At 38.7% G+C, this 24,162-nt stretch overlaps 1 protein-coding gene and 1 pseudogene across 1 annotated transcript; both read left to right on the top strand.

Annotated features, from left to right (window-relative positions):
* The first annotated feature begins 1,682 nt into the window (after nucleotides 1–1,682).
* On the top strand, nucleotides 1,683–7,884 carry klf9 (Kruppel-like factor 9). Its single transcript, XM_007238365.4, has 2 exons — nucleotides 1,683–2,282; nucleotides 4,609–7,884. The coding sequence occupies exons 1-2, from the start codon at nucleotides 1,991–1,993 to the stop codon at nucleotides 4,878–4,880; spliced, it is 564 nt and encodes a 187-aa protein (XP_007238427.3). The 5' UTR covers nucleotides 1,683–1,990; the 3' UTR covers nucleotides 4,881–7,884.
* Nucleotides 7,885–9,887: 2,003 nt separating this feature from the next.
* On the top strand, nucleotides 9,888–20,185 carry LOC103028933 (GTPase IMAP family member 8-like; annotated as a pseudogene).
* The last annotated feature ends 3,977 nt before the right edge of the window (nucleotides 20,186–24,162 follow it).

The raw sequence follows: 24,162 nt of genomic DNA on the forward strand, positions 1-24,162 counted from the left end.
GTCCGTTTCTCGCTTAACGTCCCGCCCACCTCCCGCCTTCTGCCCGAAGCCCCCCATTCATGAGGAGGCTGGACAGGCGAAGTGTGTCTTTTTCTGCTAAATGTTCCAATTTCATTCTAAACAACATACCTAGCGTTTATAAACACCACAGCTAATGCTTCTAATCATTGTTAGCCTTAAAAGTACCGAGCTATGTTCTGTAATAAGCCCTAAAGTGGCTTAAAAAGAACTACCCTAACAATGTTAGCTATAGCTTTCCCTAATTTTCTGCAAAATGTGTCACAAAAATCTATAAAAAAAATCTATAAAAATTATCCTATAAATGTATACATTTAATCTTTCCCTCCTCTCCCAGAGCATATTCCCTTTGTGTCCATATGCGTGACATGTGGAGTGGTGGAAATCACACTGGGGTGAATGAGGGCAGTTACCCCCCCCTTGAGACACATGCCATTCCACTACTACACTACTCAGAGCACCCTTGTTCACTTGCCCTTAAAATAAATGAGGTAGAGATCTGCCTGAAACTGTTTTTTTTAAAACCAGTTCCTGTCCTCTCCCGCTTGTTTTAGTCCTGTTACCGCCCGCTCCAAACCAAAAAACGATTGTTCCAATCCTGCAGGGTTGCCATCTGTCCCGGTTTTCCCACGGGTATACTTTATTGCCCTTGTTTTTACTAGGTTAGTTTAACTGATTATTTACATATTTTTTTATTTAGACTGCAATAAATCTGTATTTTTTCTTGCAGATGTGCACCATACGCTTTGTTCACCTATATATCACATTCGTCTACGAAATAAGGCGGTTGTGGGGTTCAGAAGTAGTGTTGTACCTCCGAACAAATTAATCAGTGAATCCTGTAAGGAGGACTGTAGTTACAAGAGGCAACACAGTATTGGAGTGTCCGGCTGGACGTGTTGGAAGAATTACAGAGAAAGACGTCTAAAAGTCGCTTTATTATTGAACTTGAAACAATGCTTGCTGTTGGCTGAAACCAGGCCAAAATAACAAAAAGCTAGCGCTCACAAGCTAACCTTCATAAAGCTCAATCACTCCAGTGGTCGGAGCTAAATCATTTACTGCCACGTATAATGCCAAATATAAATGTACAGCTAGGTAAAGAGAGACCTATAATGTGTGTTTTCTTATCTGCACTTCAGTGTATAAAGATTATAATCAGTAAATGTTCAGTTGTTCTAAATGTAAATGTAAATGTAGATTCTGTAAAATTAGTGTATAATTGCACAGAGCATGTGAAATTCTGTTTTTGGGTTTATTGTTTTGTTCATTTATGAAATAGTGTCAAACTATACAGAGCCATCCCAAATTATTATTTTTTTTTTTTATAATTTCTCTGTTTCGTTTTTATTGTTGTTTTTTTTTCAATTTCTATTATGCCATAACGCACAATAGAACTGTGCGCGCATTTGTTCCTGCTTTGTAAGGGGAAGTGTACACTGCGCGTGCGAGAACGAGACGCGCCCCCCGCGTTTCCCCGCAGCGGAGCACATGTAGCGCACACGACACGCCTCCTGGGCCCGGCCGGCGATCCTGATTGGCTCTCCGCGCCTTCACTTTCGTGCTGCTATGGTGATTCCTGTTAGCGCGTCCGAAACGTGGAGGAAGGCGCGGCGGCGGCCAATCAGAGCTCGGGACGGCGATGACACCCCGGGATTCCGCGAAAGTGTTTCTTTCAGAAGAGAAGCGGCCAGAAAGTTGACGCAGTTATGAGAGTGAGGCGGCGCGAGGCGGCACGACACCGGGACACCAGCCCACGGACACGAGACCGCATTCACAGAGCGAGCCGGACACGCGGGACCAGCTGAACCGGGAACCTGCTTTCTGTTTTTTGGGAAGTTTTGTTTTGTTTGGAGGGTGTTTTAACCGGGTGATCAGAACCGAGCGGCACAAAGCGGGAAGCGGGGCGACTTATTAACCTCTGGACCGAACCGAACCGGGAACCGCGCGCGTGAGAGCCTGTAGACTGAGCATGACGGACGTCGAGCTCGCGAGGTGCGCGGAGGGGGTGATCAAGAAGGAGGAGGAGGAGGAGAGTCAGGAGAGCCGCACGCTCCTCATGGTCGCGAGGATCCTGCTGGAACTCAACCGGTGCGGCGCGAGCGCCACGGTGGAACCGACGAGGCGCGTGCGACGTGGCCAGAACCAGAACCAAAGCCACAGTCGCGTGCCCGCCGAGAAGAGGCACCGGTGCCCCCAGGCGGGATGCGGCAAAGTATACGGCAAGTCGTCACACCTGAAGGCGCACCTGCGCGTGCATACAGGTGAGTGGTCGCGTGAGCACCATAAAAGTGTGTTGGACGATGAAAGGGGGGGCATGTGGGGGGGAAGTGGGGGTAGTTCACAAATTCTGTGTATGTGTGTTTGAGTGTTACAGGAATTGGAGCTCGTGCTGAGAAACAAGGGTGATGATGATGATGATGGGGTGGAGTGTGTGTGTGTGTGATTGTGTGTGTGTGTGTGTGGTAGGTGGGTGGGGGGTGTAACGAAAGGACAAGACGAAGTTAGGGAGGAGGTGTGTACAGTCATTAGAAGTGAGCGCAAGAGAATACGAAAACAACACGTGCGCTTTCACGTTCGCAATAGAACAGCAACGATTAGTGATTAGTCGACATAATCGGCATAATTCCAAATTTTAGTGCCAACTAATGTTTCATTTGTTTCAGCCCCGCACTGTACACCAAGTGGGGACAGAAACGCAATGGGGGATGGTGAGGAAAGAGAGGAGGGAGGGGAAACTCAGTTACTCAATACAAATGTATTTGTTTTATATAGTTTTATATTTAAGTATTCGAGTTGAATTTGTCATTATGTAGTTATTTAGCTATAGGAACATATGTTTCATATGCATGTATGTTATGTTAAAGCAGAGACTTGACAACAGGGTGACATTCAGAGCTGTGCAGATTGCGTGATCTGAGAATGCATTGGTTGAGGGGATAGCAGAAATAGTCGTTGACTAATCGATTATATGGGAAATTATCGTCTGATCTTATCAGTCATTAGTCCTATTAGACCTATTTCACAACCCACGTTGTTTGGCACAGTTGCTAGACACAGCAAGTGCGCGCGCGCGTGTGTACGTGTGTGTGTGTAAGACATCCAGACAAAACAACTCCAGTTTCGTCTGTTTCATAACTAATGATGATCACGATGACGGAGCCGTTAAAAGCGCACGTGACGCCGATCGGTGATTATCTTTTGGCTCCCGCCCTCCTCCGCTCTGCGCTGTCACGGTTATGCTGTTCCTCCAGCCGGTACACTCTGTACCCCCCCTCCCTTCCTCTCAGATTGTGAACGCGCCAGACTTCTACGTCACGCGCGCGCGCCCGGGCTTCCACCACCGCGTGCTGTAAACACGCAGCACGTGCTGCCCTGCCTGCCGGGTTTTACTGCGCAGCAGTGACGGTCGCGCGCAGTGATTTATGAGCGTGTTTAGGGCTGTTTAGAGCTGTGTATATAGTGCATGTTATAGAACAGCTATTATTTGAATATAATATATATGTAATATATAGATATAAATATACTGCATGCAGGTGTACAGTTACAGACAAGCTCATTTTTGCACCACAGGACCACTGCAGCTCATATATATTTGGGTTGGTGGTCCATTCACAGCAGAGCATGGACACTAGCCAGCACACCTTTGACCATATAGGGGGGCAACAATGATCCATCAAAAATCCATCATGTGATTTGATACCTACTTAGATAAGTAGATTAGTAGACAGACAGATACTTAATATATATAGATAGTCTGATTTAGGCATGCAATTATATTAGTAAGTAAACAAATGCATGTAGAAGTAGATTCTAATAGATTGATTTAAATGTAAATAGGTAGGTAGGCACATAATTAGGTAAATAGGTGGCTAGATAGATGTAACTGCGTGTAATTAGACTGGTTTGGCGATTATTGGACAGATCGATAAGTGGGTAGATTGTCAGGATTATATAAATATTACATTATATAAGATTCAGTACTGTGCAAAAGTTTTAGGCACCTTAGCAAATTACACTAATCCAGTTGTCTAAGTAACACAAGTAACACTAAGTAACACAAATTAACATAAATTCAGTAAAAAGACAAGAATGTCTCATTTTTGACTAAGTTTGTTATATCCTGTGAGCCATGCTCAAAAACAAAGTGTAGTTCCAGCATGTGAATATGTTCAGTTCCATCAGCAGCTCACCTGATATAACATATATACCAGTATGCTCTGATTTATCAAACCAGGTGTTTATATGCTGAGAATGAGAACTGAGCTAATAAACACTTACTGCCCAGATAACACACTTATTCTTTACTGAAATTCCCACAGGTGCCTAAAACATTTGCACAATACAGTATATAAGGATTATATAAATTGAAGAAAATGGATAGATAGATAGATAGATAGATAGATAGATAGATAGATAGATAGATAGATAGATAGATAGATAGATAGATAGATAGATATACAGACAGACAGATAGACAGATTAAAATGACCCCAAACAGTGAACTGTGAGCAGGAGTGATGTTCCGTTGATGTTTCTCTGATGTTCCTTTGATGTTTCTCTGATGTTCCTCTGATGGTTCTCTGTACAGGTGAGAGGCCGTTTCAGTGCACCTGGCCCGACTGCGCTAAGAAGTTCTCGCGCTCGGACGAGCTGACCCGTCACTTCCGCACGCACACCGGCGAGAAGCGCTTCGCCTGCCCGCTCTGCACCAAGTGCTTCATGAGGAGCGACCACCTGAGCAAACACGCCCGCCGCCACGACGGCTTCCACCCCACCATGCTCCACAACCCACACGGCAGGAGGCGGCACTCCTCCACCTCCACCTCCTCCTCCGGCTCCGGAGAGGCAGAGTGCACCTGAGCCGGAAACGATGAACGGTGAATGATAATTGATGAATGATGAATGATGGGGATTTCACTCGTTCTGTTCTGTCTTCAGATCATCCTCTTCACAAAGTGTGTGTGATGTGTGTGTGGGTGTATTACGTGTGTTTGACATGACAGACTCTGTTGCACATGTATGTAATCAGACAAACGGACAGCAGAAGTATGTACGTATAGTTTACTTGAACATCCGCTGTAATGATTCAGTCGTAGCGATGGGGAGATGGTTTTCCCAAAATAAGATTTCACTTTTCACAGTGTTTTAATCCTAAAGTCAGGTACAGCATAAACGCCACACCCACAGATTTCCACACATTCCACCTGCGGGAAAATGGGTAAATCAGCCAGAATATAAAATACATAAAATATGCAAATAAACCATTTGTGCTCTAAAATTATGCTTAATCACATATTCACATTTTTAAAACAGATACAGTTCCAATTACCAAAACCAATTCAGCAGATGGTTTGAGACACATTTAAAACAGATACAAATCCAATCAATTGCTTAAACCACTTCAGAAGGTGGTTTAAGACGCATTTAAAACAGATACAGATCCAACTGATCACCAAAACAACTTCAGGAGGTCGTCTGAGACACATTTAAAACAGATACAAATCCAAACCCTCACTCAAACCACTTCAGGAGTTGATCTAAGACACATTACACTACCGAGTGTAAACGTATGCGGCTAAAATGGTATCGGGACAGGATACAATCCAGATTATAGAGACGCTTGAAGCCAGAGAGTGTGTGAAGATGAGATGTGGTTGCAGCTCTAAACTAAACATTTAGATTTTTTTATACTCTTTTAAGTATTACTCAGGTATTTTTTCAGCCCATGAAGAAGAAGGTGTGGTTATGCTAATTTCACAAACCAAATCCGCAAACACGGTTGTGTATAGAATCTAATAGATCTAATAGATCAGCTTAATGCTGGCGACTTCGTGAACAGATATAAAATATTATTATTAGCCAATAATATATGAAAACTACAGACCGACTACCTAACAGCCAATGAATGGCTGCCTTGTGTAGAAATGACTGGGTGACTGGGCTTCACTTGATACGCAGCAGATATCATGCTGTAAATGGGTTATTGGATTATACAGTGATGATGATGATGATCTTCTTTCATATCATATTTATCTTATACATAACCGATGTGTGTAAAATAATATATGTAATATGTATATATCAGTCCCACCCTCCTCTATTTTTTAAATAACAGAGAATATTTGCAATCATAAGTGCTGACACCTGTAAACACACAGCAGCTTTACTGTGCCTCATGAATAGACCGCCCCCTGGTGGCAGCTTTAGTGGTAGCTTGCACAAAAGAAATGTATTATATATATGGTGGAGGGGTTTATTTTTAGATTGTTAGGCATTTTTATATAACTCGAATTGTCCTCATAGTTTCTTATTTAACTAACATAGAAAAGATATACAGTAAAAACATCCAGTTTTGGGATTTTCTCCGTGTTAAAATTAATTTTTTCATATAATTTAATGTAAAAAAAAATGTTGCTGTATATAAAGTGTGTGTATGTGTGTGTGTGTGTGTGTGTGTGTGTGTGTGTGTGTGTGTGTGTGTGCGCGCGCGCAGGGTTCAGGCAGAGGGATGCATCTTCTCTAGATCTTTTTTTTACTGCAGATTTAATGATGAATGTTTTGTTGGACAGCAGCAGCTCAGAATTACACACTTTTGGTTTACTTGAAATATTCAAAGCTGTAACTCGTCACTTATGAACACTTATTATTATCACATATCAAAAATCACACTCAAGCGCAGATATAGATAAGATCTATCAGTGGGCATAGGGGATATCTCAGTAGTACAATCTTAAAAATAAAGGTGGCAAAATTACAAAAAATAATAATTTGGCAACATTAAAAGTTATATTTTTTATTGGTATTTGAAATAAGCAACATTATCTGCATTGTTTTTTAAAAAGCAAAAGAAAAATATTGACATTTAATTGTATAAATGATTTACATTATTATTTGAAGTATGCTACATTTTCTGCACTGTTTATTATACAACAACAAAAAAAACAAGAAAAATAAGATAAATTAATTGCTTTTTTTAAGAAAAAAATTAAATAAGTGAAATATTGCATTATTTGCATTATTTTGTTATTATTAAAAAATAATAATTCAGAATTGTTTCTATTAAAATGAGTAAAACTATAACTATAATTATCTGCATTTTTTTATTTCTTCATAAAATTATTCATAATTTTCATAATTATTCTTCACTGTTTCAAAAAAAAATCTGTCTCTTAAGTATAAGTAAGTTGAATTGTCTGCTTAATATCTGTAAAAAGTTTTCTGTTATCTGTATAGTTTTAATAATATAATAATTATTTGTGAGAAACAGCTGTTTAAAGCAGCAAAATGTGATAAATCCTTTTTTTTTTTTCAAATTAAATCGTTTTTTAACTAGGAATCCAAACTGAAAATCTTTATTTTTAGGAGTGTACAGACGCCACCAGTCAGTTTATCTACAGAAAATGCTCACGCTCATCCAAAAGCAGCCAGCGTACATTTAGTATACTGTATTTTGTTTCAGTATTTAGAGGTTTAGGGAATTCAGATGCACTTTTTTATTCAGATGTGCGCGATTGTCACGTCGTTGGGTTTCATATGAGTTTCAGACTGTGAGATTAGGACACAGCTGAAATGTGAAGATGTCAGAAACACTGCCATTCTGCATTACAACCCTGTGCCTCTTCACTCAGCTCCTCTCATGAATGTAGAACTAAGTGAGGTAGCCGCTGTCCGACGCCTTACACGAGCAGAATATTCATTTTAATTAGATTGTTGTTTATGTAATAGAGTGTATGTAGTTCAGAATGGCTGCGTATGTACAGATTATAATAATATGACTGTATTTTGAATGGTCAGTAAGTGCAGAATTCATTTTATTCAGGTTAAACAATAAAATTTCAAATAAAATAATACAATAAAACCCTGACTTGTATTGTATGTGACTTTTCTTGTGTATTAGCATCATTTACATGTACATTGTCTTGCTTAATAAAACATTATAAGGCAAACTGTGAAAGTTAAATGTGTTTAAATCTTAAATATGATTAAAATAAGGCCTAACAAATATTGATATACTGAATATATTGCTCCTTTATATAATGTTCCTATTTCCTAGATTTCCTATAGGTTTTATCCATAGAACAGGGGTGTCCAAACTAAGGCACGCGGGTCATTTGCGTCCCGTTTCCTTTTTTGGAGCGGCCCGCGAGGTATTTTAGAAATAGAATGAAAGTTGGCCCGCTGTTAAGCAGGTTTTTATAATGTGAGATTCAAAGTTTGAACGCTAGGTGTCAGAAACGGGCCAAAGAGTCTAAAAGCGGAGAGAGTGCGCATTTCTAGCGCAGAAAAACGGGGACAAAGAGTATAAAAGCGGAGAGGGTGCGCATTTCTAGCGCAGAAAAACAGGCCAAAGAGTCTAAAAGCAGAGAGAGTGCGCATTTCTAGCGCAGAAAAACGGCCAAAGAGTCTAAAAGCAGAGAGAGTGCGCATTTCTAGCGCAGAAAAACAGGCTAAAGAGTCTAAACGCGGAGAGGGTGCGCATTTCTAACGCAGAAAAACGGGCCAAAGTGTCTAAAAACGGAGAGAGTGCTCAGTTGTAGCGCAGAAAAACGGGCCAAAGTGTCTAAAAACGGAGAGGGTGCACATTTCTAGCGCAGAAAAACGGGGACAAAGAGTATAAAAGCGGAGAGGGTGCGCATTTCTAGCGCAGAAAAACAGGCCAAAGAGTCTAAAAGCAGAGAGAGTGCGCATTTCTAGCGCAGAAAAACGGCCAAAGAGTCTAAAAGCGGAGAGGGTGCGCATTTCTAGCGCAGAAAAACAGGCTAAAGAGTCTAAACGCGGAGAGGGTGCGCATTTCTAACGCAGAAAAACGGGCCAAAGTGTCTAAAAACGGAGAGAGTGCTCAGTTGTAGCGCAGAAAAACGGGCCAAAGTGTCTAAAAACGGAGAGAGTGCGCATTTCTAGCGCAGAAAAACAGGCTAAAGAGTCTAAACGCGGAGAGGGTGCGCATTTCTAACGCAGAAAAACGGGCCAAAGAGTCTAAAAACGGAGAGCGTGCGCAGTTTTAGCACAGAAAAAGGGCAAAAGAGTCTAAAAGTTGCCGTAATTAAGGAGTTTAATATTAAGAGACATCATGAAATGAAACATCAATTTAAAAAATCTTAGTTTATACAACACTGTCAAAGATAAAGATAGTAAGTCAAGTAAAATGGTGTGTACATAAAAATAATCAGGAAAATGTATCATTTAAAGTGGTATATTTCATTTTTTGTTTTATTACAGAGTCCCGTGACTTCAAATATATTTCTCCTTCTGGCCCCCAACAAAAAAAGTTTGGACACCCCTGCCATAGACGGTAGTCATATCAGAAAATTACTGATAACCGCTAGAGGGAGCCCTCGAGCCCTAGAGTAAAATGAATGGGGGTGAATGAAGATAATCGGCTAAAAACTTTTAAAAAATAAAATAAAAATAGAATGTGTGAATCAGCTGTGCTCGGGGGAACCGGTGTTCTGTCGAGTTATGCTACCCGTTGATATATGCTTCTTTACAGCACTGCACATGCACCAATAGTTTTTTTGTATGTTTTCAAGTTTTTTATAATAATTCCTTAAGTTTTTATTGGGAACATCTGTTTGGATGTTAAAAAACATGTAAATAGCAGTTAAAGCATAGCAATGGCAAGTAAAAAAAATAATAATAATGAACTGTAAAACTATAAAAATACGGTTTATAGTCACATATATGACCATAACTTTTTAACTTTTTAACAGTAAAGAAAAAAAATGGATCATAGAAAAAACTTATACCACTTGTTCTTGAAAATGTTTATGGGGTGATCTGAACAAATACTTTAATAATAAATGTAATAATTATTTAATTTATGATTTGTACTTTTTTACATTAAAAAATTAAAAGTAACTATGTAGCTTTTACTCAAAGTACATTTTAAATTGAGTACTTTTTTACTTTTACTCAAGTAGATTTTTAGATGGGTACTTTTACTTTTACTTGAGTAGAATTTTAGCAAAGTAAAGGTACTTTTACTCAATTACAATTTTTCAGTACTTTTTCCACCTCTGACAGTAGGTGATTTATTTTTTTTGCACCTGCCCTATGTGCGCCACTGTCAGCGAATGTAGTGAAACCTTTCTTTTCTTCCAGGGGAAATGGCCGAACCCCAGGAAATGAGAGCAGTTTTGATTGGTGGAAGAGAGCTGGGAGGAATAGAAGCAAGTGGAAAGAGTTCTGTGGGAAACACCATCTTGGGCAGAGACGTGTTTCCTACTCACAGAAGAACTGCCTCCTGCCAGAAAGCAGAAGGGGAGGTCTCTGGGTTCAAAATTACACTGGTTGATACTCCTGGATGGTGGTGGCATTACTCTGTGGAAAACACTCCCATGTTTGATAGACTAGAAATGACTCAGAGCCTACTGTTGTGCCCACCTGGACCTCATGTCTTTCTTTTGGTTCTTCCTGTTGACTCGGTTTTTCCAGAGATCTACAGATTTGCTTTGGAGGAGCATATCGGTGCTTTTGGAAAGCAGATTTGGAAGCACATGATTGTCGTGTTTAGCGCTACAAGGCCATTCAGTGAAAGCACCTTTGAAAATCATGTGAAAAACTGGCCAGATCTTTCTTGGCTCCTGAAGAAATGTATGAACAGATATCATGTTCTTGACATTACAAACGGAAGTGATGGGTCTCAAGTTCAAACCCTGCTGTATAAAATAGCAAAGATCATGTCAACAGAGGTTGGTCATTATTTTGAAATTGATTCTACGATGTATGATAAGCGAGACGAGAGAAGGAGAGGAGCTCAAGAAAAAGCCCAACAGAGGCGTCTGGCAGTACAGAGGCAGAGAGATGAATTAAAATCAAGAATGCAGAGTAAGTGATGATTACAGTCTAAATAAAATCAACCATATTTTTTTCGCACTGGATTATAAGAAACACCATCAATTAGTGCTGGGCGGTATAGCCAAAAATTTTTCAGGATTCTGACGGTTTCACGGTATATCTCAGTATTTTTATATATATTTTTTATTATTATTATTTATTTTTATTTATTATTTATTATTTATTATTATGACTGGGCTTTAATATTAATATAGGTGTGTGAGTTACTGTTCTGTTAGTGGTACATACACAGGAAATTTGGCAGTGTTAAATCAACACTTATTAGTGTTAAACTTTACACTCTCAGTGTTAATTTAACACTAACAGTGTTGATTTAACACTGCCAAATTTCCTGTGTACAATATAAAACACTAAGGCTTAAAATTAAAGCTTTGATTACTATTGGTTTACTTTATCCAACAAAATATAAACGCAATATATGAAGAAATCAGACTTTATTATCAGAATAATAGCTAAAGAATGTAAACAATAGACCAAGAAGGGTATAGCTGCAGCCTGGAGCACCTCCAAAGGGCAGGAACATATCTCCAAACAGGCGGAGCCTACCTCCAAGGAGGATGGCGCTTGGTGTTACGAGGCATGGTGTTTTTTTCAGACGAGTTGCGCTTGTAAATAAGGTTAATTAATTAATCTATTCCGTTGATTAAATATTTTTTCCTGTTAAAATGCATTTTCTAAGAGTCTAAAAGCATGTTATGCTGATTATAAAAACAGGACTTTTATTTTGAAGGCAGCCTCCAGAACTACAGGAAAAGCACGGACTGAGGAGCTCATCACACGGTTTAGCTCCCGTGTGTAAAGGCACAAGCTCGTACGTGGATTAATGTTGGATTGTTTTTATTTATTTTTATGTTGTTTTTTTAAAGTTGTGCTTAAGACACAATAAAATAACAGTAAACCATTTAGTTAAGTTTCACGCCATCATGCAAATCGAGATGCTACACCAACTTGTGGCAGAAGATGAGCGACAGACTTAGCCAAAGATGGTGGAAAGCAGTAGTTTGTTCGATGCATTTTTTTTGGTATAGTTTATGTTATTCAAAGTTAATTTGTTTAAAGAGGTCAATAAAATATTAGGCTTGTTCGAGATACAGGTGTGCTGCGCCTCGCCAAGCTGGTCATCAAGAGCAACCGGGCTCAGTTGGGGAGGTGGGGAGAGTTTAAGTCGGACAGTCACCTGCAGCCCACGCTAACTACAGCAGATCTTGCGGTGTGGCAAAAGAATAAAAGTAGAACTTCCTCTAATATTATAGCATTAAACTGCATGGATATGCAGAAATTATATTATATCAGAACGATTCAATACCTTTTTTTAGACTTACCTGACCTACCTAATATTAAAATGGTAGTATAAATGTTAATTGATATTAATTTAGGTCTGCATTTTCCCCTTTTATAACAACGATAATAATAATAACAGTAATGGCTATGAATTTTTTTGCAGTTTTTAAAACCACAGCAACAGTTTGAGAGAATTTAGAGAGAAAAAGTTAAAGAGATAAAATACAAAAGATATTTTAGTGCTTTACAGGAATAAAATGACGAATGACTAAGAGTATCATCATATTATAACGTGCATTATGGGAAGAGAAATTGCCGTTTTTTTTTCAGTTTTTTAGTTTTCTTCAACTAAAAATGACGCACACTTTTGTCCTATTTGGAGTTGTGGACCTCCCACTTGGAGGTAAACCCCTCCCCTTTGGAGTTATGGACCTCCCACTTGGAGGTAAGCCCCTCCTCTTTGGAGGTGCTCCAGTCTACAGCAATACATACCTGAATAAACCAGTGTACCGCCCAGCACTACCATCAGTAAACCTCTATTATCTGGTCTATTCTTATATATAAGATGCACCGGATAATATGCAAAATTAGTAAGGAACAGGGGTGTCGCCATGTTTTCCTTCTAATTAAGCAGGTTTTGCTTACAGGTGGTGAGACCTGTAAAGCTTAAGTAAAGTGAAGTAAACATAACTGTAATTCTTTAAAAAAAAAAGTGTAAAAAATACAATGTATTAAATATAATGACCAGTTCAGTTTCCATATTGTTGTGTTTCCAAGGTAAAAACAGTACAGGAGATATGCGTCTGATAGTTGTTGGAGCATCCTGGGCTAGAAGAAGCTCTGCAGCAAACGCGATTCTGGGAAGAAATGCATTTGAAGTTAATGAAGAAAGAACAACAGTGCGATGCCAGGTCAAGCAGAATGAAATAAATGAGAGGAGAGTAACAGTGGTGGACACTCCTGGATGGTACTATTCCAACCCTGTCAGCCAAACCTCAGAGACAGACAAACTAGAGATCAAGCGCAGTGTGAATCTTTGCGCTCCAGGTCCACATGCAGTTCTGTTGACTGTTCCCATTGCCACTGCGTTTAATAGGTCATATAAGACAGCTGTGGAAGAGCATATGAACCTTTTGGGGGAGAAGGCCTGGGACCACACAATCGTGCTTTTCACACGAGGAGACTGGCTCGGAGACACAACCGTTGAAGAACGCATCGAAACTGAGGAGCCACATCTCGAGTGGCTCATGAAGAAATGTGGAAACAGATTCCACGTTCTCACGTGCAAAAACCAGAGTGATTTTAAACAAACCACAGAGCTTATGGAGAAGATCGATGAGATGGTGGCGGGGAACGGAGGTCATTATGAGACAATTGACCCTGAGGTTGAAGAAAAGCTGACAGTGGTGCAGAACACCGCCAGAATAATCAGGAGGAAAGTCAGAAGGCAAAGAAAAATTCTTCAAGATTTTTTTAAAGGTAAATACAAGCCCATTTATTCTACAGTCAATTACTGAAATCTGCTTTAAATATTACTTAACTTAATAGAAAATAGAAATAAAACATTAATTATCTCTGTTTTTTTGTTTTTTTTTAATGCCAGGTGAGAACTACAAAGTGCCCAAGCTGAGAATGGTCCTTCTGGGAAAAGAAAAGTCTGGAAAAAGCAGCTCAGGGAACACTATTTTGTGTAAATATCTATTTCAGACGTCGCTATCTGAGGTAACGTAAAAAAGCTAAATAAATCTTCAGAGCAGGTGGCTGTACACTCCATTGTCTAGCTTTCACATTTTGAGTTCTGCAGGGCCTAATAACATAATCTGTCCTGCAGTTATGATGAATAGTTTTCTTCTTTTACAGTCTTATTCACCCCTATTAGAAGTGTCAAGTAACGGACAAGGACAAATATTTAATTACCTTACTTAAGTAGAAATGTTGGTTATCTCTACTTTACTGGAGTAATTATCTTTCAGACACATTTTTACTTCTACTTCTTACATTTTCACACAATTATCTGAACTTTCTACTCCTTACATTTTAATAAAAACAGCCTCGTTACTCCTATTTACTCATTTCAGCTCGTTTTCATTCCGGCTTCTCATCGTTCAATAAAACCCATATCCAGATAAATCTCTACATCCAGGTAGAGTGAATCTGATTGTGATTGGATGTAGAGAAGTATAAACATATACCATTCCGACTCCCTATTGGTTTATACTGTGATCCATCACACCTGCACCTGCCAAAGCTGCATCTCCAACAACTCCAGCTCAACATTTTGTTCATGTTTATATAATCTAGGCTAAGTGAAAACACGTTGATCGATTATTTTAGTAAGCCAATGAAATTGTCTGACTAATTTACTGTTTTATTGGCTGAGTAATTTACTTTATTTTACCCAATAATGGCTCATTACTACAATCTGTGTGTAAAAGATATCTTAAAAGTTGTAATTTCAAAGCATCGTCTCTAAGTACCGCCAAATGACAAAAACACAATACATGCGTACAAAAAACATACGTACGCCTGAAACCGCGGGAAACGCACTTTCTCACGTTCAAGTCACATTTAGTAGATCTGACCGTGAGCGTGAAATATGGCGTACGCACCTTTAGTACATGAGGCCCCTGGGCCGGTTTGGCTAAAGGGAGACAACAGTGGTTTGTGCTACCAGTGTGTAGAGAGCCTGCCTGTCTGCATGTTATTTTTTCTTTTTTATTGGATTCTTTGTGGAAGTTTAAAGGTCATGATTATAGAGTTGTAGGTATGGTTTTAATCATTACAGCATTACAGGTCCTTCTCAAAAAATTAGCATATTGTAATAAAGTTTATTCTTTTCCATAATGAAATGATAAAAATTTAACTTTCCAATGTTTTAGATTCATTGCACACCAACTGAAATATTTCAGGTCTTTTGTTGTTTTAATACTGATGACTTTGGCATACATCTCATGAAAATCTCACAAAATTAGCATATCATGAAAAGGTTCTGTAAACGAGCTATTAACCTAATCATCTGAATCAACGAATTAACTCTAAACACCTGCACAAGATTCCCGAGGCTTTTAACAACTCCAAGCCTGGTTCATTACTCAAAACCGCAATCATGGGTAAGACTGCCGACCTGACTGCTGTCCAGAAGGCCATGACTGACACCCTCAAGCAAGAGGGTAAGACACAGAAAGAAAATTCTGAACAAATAGGCTGTTCCCAGAGTGCTGTATCAAGGCACCTCAGTGGGAAGTCTGTGTGAAGGAAAAAGTGTGGCAGAAAACGCTGCCCAACGAGAAGAGGTGACCGGACCCTGAGGAAGATTGTGGAGAAGAGTCGATTCCAGACCTTGGGGGACCTGCGGAAGCAGTGGACTGAGTCTGTAGTAGAAACATCCAGAGCCACTGTGCACAGGCGTGTGCAGGAAATGGGCTACGGGTGCCGCATTCACCAGGTCAAGCCACTTTTGAACCAGAAACTGCAAGAGAAGCGCCTGACCTGGGCTACAGAGAAGCAACACTGGACTGTTGATCAATTTTTGCATGTCATTTGGAAATCAAGGTGCCAGAGTCTGGAGGAAGCCTGGGGAGAAGGAAATGCCAAAATGCCTGAAGTCCAGTGTCAAGTACCCACAGTCAGTGATGGTCTGGGGTGCCATGTCAGCTGCTGGTGTTGGTCCACTGTGTTTTATCAAGGGCAGGGTCAATGCAGCTAGCTATCAGGAGATTTTGGAGCACCTCATGCTTCCATCTGCTGAAAAGCTTTTTGGAGATGAAGATTTCATTTTTTTCAGCAGGACCTGGCACCTGCTCACAGTGCCAAAACCACTGGTAAATGCTTTACTGACCATGATATTACTGTGCTCAATTGGCCTGCCAGCTCTCCTGAACCTGAACCCCATAGAGAATCTGTGGGATATTGTAAAGAGAAAGTCGAGAGACGCAAGACCCAACACTCTGGATGAGCTTAAAGCCGCTATCGGAGCATCCTGGGGCTCCAGAACACCTCAGCAGTGCCACAGGCTGATTGCCTCCATGCCACGCCGCATTGAAGCAGTCATTTCTGCAAAAGGATTCCTAACCGAGTATTGAGTGCATAACTGAACATAATTATTTGAAGGTTGACGTTTTTTGTATTAAAAACACTTTTGTTTTATTGGTCAGATAAATCAATATTAAAACAATAAAAGGCTTGAACTACTTCAGTTGTGTGTAATGAATCTAACATATATGAAAGTCTAATGTTTGTCAGTACATTACTGAAAATAATGAACTTTATCACAATATGATCATTTTTTGAGAAGGACCTGTGTATAATTTCCAGCAATATGAAATGCAGTCAGCAGCCAAACAGTGCAGCATGCAGCAGAGGAAGATTGCAGAGTGCCTAATCTCAGTTGTAGACACACCAGGATGGTCAGCAACGTCTTCGGAAAACACAAAAGAGATTGTGAACAGTGTGTCCCTCTGTCCACCGGGCCCACATGCATTCATCATTGTGGTTTCAGCAAAAGAACGTTTCACAAATGAAGATCAAGAAGCTCTGAAGAAGCTCATGGCCAATTTTGGTGAAAGAGTATGGAGACACACTCTGGTGTTGTTCACTTGAGGAGACTGGTTGAAAAACAAACCCATTGAAGAGTACATTGAGTGTGAAGGAAATGCTCTCAAATGGCTAGTGAACAATTGTGAAAGCAGATACCATGTGTTCGACAATTGGAGGGCTGGATCTCAGGTCAAACACTTGCAAATAAAGCTAGAGGAGCTGGTGGTTCGAAACAAAGGAGAGCATTTTAAATCAGAGGAGAAGAAGGGGAGACTCCAGGAGATGTTTTCACGACCTAAAACACTGACGGAAGACGAATGGAATAAAAGAGAAGAAGAGCTCATCCAGAAAATGCTAAAAGCATTTTGGGTGAATTCTGATGATGACTCTAAAACCCCGAATCAAGAAAAAGACGGAAGCTTTAATATTATTCCGCCAACCTGTAAGTTCCATCTTTAATTGTTGTTTCAAATAAGACAAATATGCTTTTTTCAAACAGACCACTGAAGTCGTGCATCATTCTGTAGTCCTTGTATGGCTTCCGTGTCTAAGTGTTTTTTTCCTATGAGAAAAATGAATAGGGTTTAAGAGTCGTAATGAGAAAAATGCTAATTTTTAGCTAATGCTACAGCAGAGTGAACTGACCTCCCAGCCTAGCTGCAGAGATTAGCAGGGGACTGTTTTCGGCGCAACACCAGAGAACTCCAGCCTAATAATGAACTAACTGCGCTTACTGAGGAGAGCAGAGAGTCTCACAGCATAAAGTCACTAAAACAGATCAGTGATACTCCAGAACCAGCTGTAACACATTTTAACATTTATCCTCTTTATTATGCAGTGAAATAAATGGGTGTTTCTGGTTGGTTGTCGCCTCAGTGAGGGCAGGTATTTAGTTGATTAGTTGATTAGTTAGTTGTTAGTTGACTATTTGGGTCAGGTGTTGTAATTAGTATAAACTAATGACCGTAATTAAATACTAAACCTGCAGGGAAACATTACACTGCTTAACATCACACTGGTCAACATCAATAATAATACAGAATAATAATAATAATAATAATAATCCAAAACGCGATCTGACCCGAGTTAGCTGGTGTTGTGCAGAATTCAGTTCGGGGTCATTTCCAGCCGCTGTGCTGTGCCTCAGTTAAGCATTAGCTTAAAGTTAGCATTTTTCTAATCCAGTGATATTTAGGAGGTAAATGTACACAGAATAAAACGTACAGGGTTCTGAACATATTTCTTTACCACAGAATGTAACAGAGGCCAGTTTTTGAAAGGCTCATTCAAATTCCCCATTCACATGAACCTCTTAGACAGGGAACCCCAAATATGGGCATGAACAACATGGTGTCGACTACAAAATGACGACACGACTTTAGTGGTCTATGCAATGTCTTTTATTTAGTATTTTGTCTTTTTTTATTTAATTTTTTTATTATTATTTTCAGTTGGGGAAGACACCCTGTCTGAAGCAGGAAGCAGCTGCACAATGGAACCATATTCAAAAGTCAGGGAATGGCTAAGAAAAGGACAATGGAGAAGAACATCCTCGGGATATGGAACTGAAAGCATCTCCACAGGCTTCAATGAGGATGAAGATCTCAACCAGGAGCACATTCAGGAGGTGGATTATCTTGATGAATATTCATTCTAGAAACTCACTGACTGGCATTTAGAGCATTTAGATACCAGAAAGACCCTTCTGATTAGTTGCATAAGAGAAATTAATCCCAGGAGAAACTTGAAGATGTGAGGAATTCATCTTTTTCTGATAAATCATGCTTCTTTTTTTTATCATGGAGTATTATATAAAAGGTGATTGCAATGTATTCATTTGCATTGTACTTTTTTTATTATTGTCAAATATTTTTTTTAACATGTTAAGAAATAGATACAGTGGCTTACAAAAGTATTCATACCCCTTGAACGTTTTCATATTTTGTCACATTACAACCACAAACGTTTTATTTTATTTTATTGAGATTTTATCTAATAGACCAACACAAAGAAGTGTCTCATAATTGTGAAGTGGATCAAAAATGATAAATGGATTTTAAAATGTTAATCAAATACAAATCTTAAAGGGATTTAGGTCAGGACTTGGCTTGACTGGATCATTCTAACACATGAATATCGTCGGTGTACTATGAAAAACACTTATCTCCATTTTTGCCGATTTTTAGTTTACTACATATTTGAACCCACAAACTGTCCTTTACACTGCGGCAAAATTTCCTGATGAATGGACCAATAGAAACTCTTTAAAATGACCTGAAATAAACTCTTTTCACATTGACTTTCATTGAAAGTTTACAAGGTTTTTTCTCTCTCCTGTAAAGTTGCTGTTTTGGAGATAAGTGCTTTTCATTAAACATCGACGATATGTTTTGTTTTGAACCATTCCACTGTAGCTCTGTAGCGCTGTATGTTTAGGGTCATCTCAGACTCCAACAGGTTTTTTTCCCAGGATTATCCTGTATTTATCTCCATCCATCTTCCATCCATCAACTCTGACCAGCTTTCAAACTCTGTCCCTGCTAAAGAAAAGCATCTCTACAGCATGATGCTGCCACCACCCTGTTTCACAGTGAGGATGGCATGTTCAGAGTGATGAGCAGTGTTTTTCCTCTTGCCACTGTTGCATAAAGGAAAAATTTGGGCATTGCGCAGATTTCTTTACTTTGCAGATTTGTATTTTGTTAAAATTTTTGAAAACCATAATTTTCATTTCACTTCACAATTATGTTGGTCTATGATTTTTAAATCACTTAATAAAATACATTTAAATTTGTGGTTCAAAGGTGACATAATATGAAAAGGTTCAAGGGATATGAATACTTTTACAAGCCACTGTAGAGCACTGAAATAATTTGCACAGTGTACAGGGATTGTCTTCATTTTTTATGATGGGTCTGTTTTCATAAATTATATATTTTGTGTTTTTGTGAGACTGGTTGTTGGCATTAATGTTTTAAAGTGTGATATTTTGACTACTGTAAATATGTATTCTTATATACACATATGCTAATGATGCATAGTTTTATCTCTTTGTAAAAAAACAAATGATTTTAGAACCTTAAGTTTCAATGGAGTTCAGTGATGTAAATAGGTAAGCGAATATATTTTGGTAATATAGTGCACAGGTTATATTTAGGACCTTTAAAGTTGTAAGAATGAGCTTCCCTGCTGAACTTCCAGACACTATCAGACTCTCTATAGAGGACAGAGACTTTATAATGAAGTAAAACAGCTCAGATATGCCTTTAATTCTGCTCTAAATATACTTTAGAATAAATGTAAGTGAATTAAAATGTTCTGTAAAAAAAAAACACTCTGATGATAAAGGTCTGAGCACAAATACAAATTCATTCCTTTTACTGGGTGCTAAATTAACTGCATCAGCCACTAGATGTCAGCACAGTATGATTTTTCTGGCAGTGTAATTATACATAAAGTATAGAAAATTCACATTTCTATTTTTTTTTAAACAAATATCATTGCCAATGTTTAAAAATATTGTGTTACATCTTATGTTTTTGTGTGTATACAGTAGGCCTATACATGTTGAATTCTTCATGGTCACCTTTTTCTGTTTTAAAGATTTTATTCTCTAAAATTATTTTAATTACTAAAATATTTTACTACCATAAGCTTTAGCTCAGCTGAGTATAGAGACAAAACGATGCTTCAAGGTATTAAGTGAAATTTATATTATTAATTAATGATGAACATGCAGCAGCTCATGTCTTCAGTCCTTTAGACAGCAAGGTAGACTGGGATTTATTAGAAATGTTTTAATTGCTTGATATTCTTATACAAATAAGTAAATCAATTCTTTAGATTTTACATCATCAAAACAATAAGAAATATATGGACAGATTCTCCCACCTCAGCTGTAGATCTCTGCAGTTCATCCAGAGTGATCATGGGCCTTCTCAGTCTTGTTTGAGCTGAAAGTTTAGGGGGAAGGCCGGGATTTTTGGGTACCACTTTATAATAAGACTACCTATATAAAGGGTTTATAAATGGTTTACAATTACTTTATTAATGGTAACTAATTAGGTTGTAAATGCCTTAAAATCATTAATAATCAGTTATAACACAAGCGTAGAAAGGGCAACAATATGGATGGCTGTGGGTTCACTATTTGGCAAACAACAGGTCATTGATGCCCTTTCTACGTTTGTGTTATAACTGATTATTAATGATTTTTAAGGCATTTACAACCTAATTAATAACCATTAATAAGCTAATTGTAAACCATTTATAAACACTTTATAAAGGTAGTCTTATTTTAAAGTGGTACCGATTTTTGCAGTGGTCTGATACTTTTTAATTTCCATTTTAATATGATCACTTGCACAGTGCTCCTTGAGATGTTTAAAGCTTGTGAAATCTTTTTTTGTATCCAAATCCGGCTTCAAACTTCTCCACAACAGAATCTCAGACCTGCCTGGTGTGTTCATTGGCCTTCATGAAGGTTAAAATATCCAATAAGTTTAGTTTCACTTCACGATTGTGTCCCACTTGTTGTTGATTTTTTTACACTATATGTTGAAAAAGGGTGTGTTCACATATTTGATGCACCTTCAGAGAAAGATAATGTTTTTTGATTGTTTTTGATTGATCCTTATGGATATGGATCTCCATATGGATACCAAAATCCTCAATTTAAAGTGTCCTTTCACTTTAGATTAGATTAGATTAGATCTTAGTTTGTGGTCCAGTGAGACCAAAGCAGAGCCTTGTTGCTTCGCACCCTTATAACTACCAGGAAAACCTGTATAAAACAGGAAAGCCAAACCTGACTTTGGCTCAATCTGCAGCACAATGGCGAATAATGACTTTGAAGCTGTTGCTTTCAAAGGCCTCGGGAACACAGAATCATAAATAACTTGTCAACACATTTCAGAACAAATTCTGAATCCAGTCCCGGCTGGGTTGGTGCCATTGCTGGATATCTCAGAAACAAAATCAAAAAGCCTTTTGTAAAGACCGCAGGCATGAGCTTTTTACACAGCGCGTCCAAGAGCCCTGACCTAAAGTGCCCATAAAAACCCATGAGGCAAGCTGAGAACAAGAGCGCAAAAGCAGGGCTGAAGGACAGCGAGAACTGTGGAGATGTTCTCCAAGCAGATATGGTTTCATAAGCTCAATTTCTCAGAAATAAGCCTTTTGAGTGCTGTATTCAATCCAGGCAATATCACATTAATATACAGTGATGGGCAGATTGATAACCTGCAGCTGCATAGCTGCAAGCTATGGAGCCCCTGAAGGGACATGGTGTTTATGTTTTTTTTTTTTAGCAAAAAAAGTGGTGGGCACCACATACTAAGTGTTGAGCACCACATATTAAGTAATGAACACCCGATAATGGTAGCTAGCAAGCTATAGTTTAATCTGACAGATGTTCCAAAGTGAAATAAAGTTGTTAGCTAGCTAGTTAGCTATGTTAGTTAACGTTACCTCATTTATTTCAGTAGGGAATGTTTTAGTTAACATTAGCTAGGTTAGCTAATGTTAACTACTTTATTTCAGTGAGGAATGTTTTAGCTAACGTTAGCTAGGTTAGCTAATGTTAACTACTTTATTTCAGTGAGGAATGTTTTAGCTAACGTTAGCTAGGTTAGCTAATGTTAACTACTTTATTTCAGTAGGGAATGATTTAGCTAACGTTAGCTGGGTTAGCTAATGTTAACTACTTTATTTCAGTGGGGAATGTTTTAGCTAACGTTAGCTAGGTTAGCTAACGTTAACTACTTTATTTCAGTTGGGAATGTTTTAGCTAACGTTAGCTGGGTTAGCTAATGTTAACTACTTTATTTCAGTAGGGAATGTTTTAGCTAACGTTAGCTGGGTTAGCTAATGTTAACTACTTTATTTCAGTTGGGAATGTTTTAGCTAACGTTAGCTGGGTTAGCTAATGTTAACTACTTTATTTCAGTAGGGAATGTTTTAGCTAACGTTAGCTGGGTTAGCTAATGTTAACTACTTTATTTCAGTTGGGAATGTTTTAGCTAACGTTAGCTGGGTTAGCTAATGTTAACTACTTTATTTCAGTAGGGAATGTTTTAGCTAACGTTAGCTGGGTTAGCTAATGTTAACTACTTTATTTCAGTAGGGAATGTTTTAGCTAACGTTAGCTGGGTTAGCTAATGTTAACTACTTTATTTCAGTGGGGAATGTTTTAGCTAACATTAGCTAGGTTAGGTAATCTTAACTACTTTATTTCAGTGGGGAATGTTATAGCTAACGTTAGCTAGGTTAACTAATGTTAAATATTTTATTTTAGAGTTTAAGTGATGTCAGTTGGAAATCAGGTGGAGTACAGGTAGCTCCAGGTAATACAGCACAGTGTAACATGTCTATGTTATAATAAGGATCTTCCACAATAGGTGAGAATCAACACATGAATTTGCTGTCTACATTATACCACCAGCTCTGTTCATATCAGTTTCAGTCCCTTTCAGAATGAGCCATTTCACTTTTATGCAAATAATCTATTGCTGCCCATGACCTTAGGTTTACTGAGCATTTACTAAGTTAGTGTCAGCTTGTGACTTACCATGGACTTCAGGTACAGATCCCTCCCTCAGACGATGTCTGCTGGCTATTCCTGCTGTGTACTGTCGAAGGCTCTCAAACAAAATGATAGACCTTCTAGTGTCCTAGTGGGTGGGGCTCTGGTGGTGGTTGATGGTGAGGGGTAGTGCCAGGGTGATTATATACTGGTCTATTTAGCCATCTAAACAAACAACTCATGGAAGCAAATCATTGATTCCTGACATCAAACTCTTTTTAGCTGATAAACAGAAATCAGATTAATGGATTTTGGATTGTTTTGCATGGATTGCTTGAATGGTTTATGTTTATAGGAGCAGTTGAGACTCAAACGCAAATACAAAAGCACACAAAAAAAGTGAGTTTTGTATAATTTGCCCCTTTTAAGACTCCCCCACTCACTGTGCTGCATGATGCGGTTCCAGTGCTTTACTCTGACCACTAGAGGGCAGTGCTTTAATTTGTTTTCATGTGTTTTGTTTGTGCATTCAATGATGCTGACATGGTATCCCTCAAGTAAAACGAAATACAGTACAGGCCAAAAGTTTGGACACACCTCCTCTTTTTCAATGTGTTTTCTTTATTTTTATGACTATTTACATTGTAGATTCTCACTGAAGCATCAAAACTATGAATGAACACACGTGGAGTTTTATGTACTTAACAAAAAATGAGCTGAACCTCCACAGTCACCGGACCTGAACCCAATCCAGATGGTTTGGGGTGAGCTGGAGCACAGAGTGAAGAAGGCAAAGAAGCAACAAGTGCTAATAAACACCTCTGGGAACTCCTTCCTTCCTTCAAGACTGTTGAAAAAAAAAACATTTCAGGTGGCCACCTCTTGAAGCTCATTGAGAGCTCATGCCAAGAGTGTGCAAAGCAGTAATCAGAGCAAAGGGTGGAT

This window comes from Astyanax mexicanus, chromosome 22 (genome assembly GCF_023375975.1).
Source record: "Astyanax mexicanus isolate ESR-SI-001 chromosome 22, AstMex3_surface, whole genome shotgun sequence".
Taxonomy (NCBI): Eukaryota; Metazoa; Chordata; class Actinopteri; order Characiformes; family Acestrorhamphidae; genus Astyanax; species Astyanax mexicanus.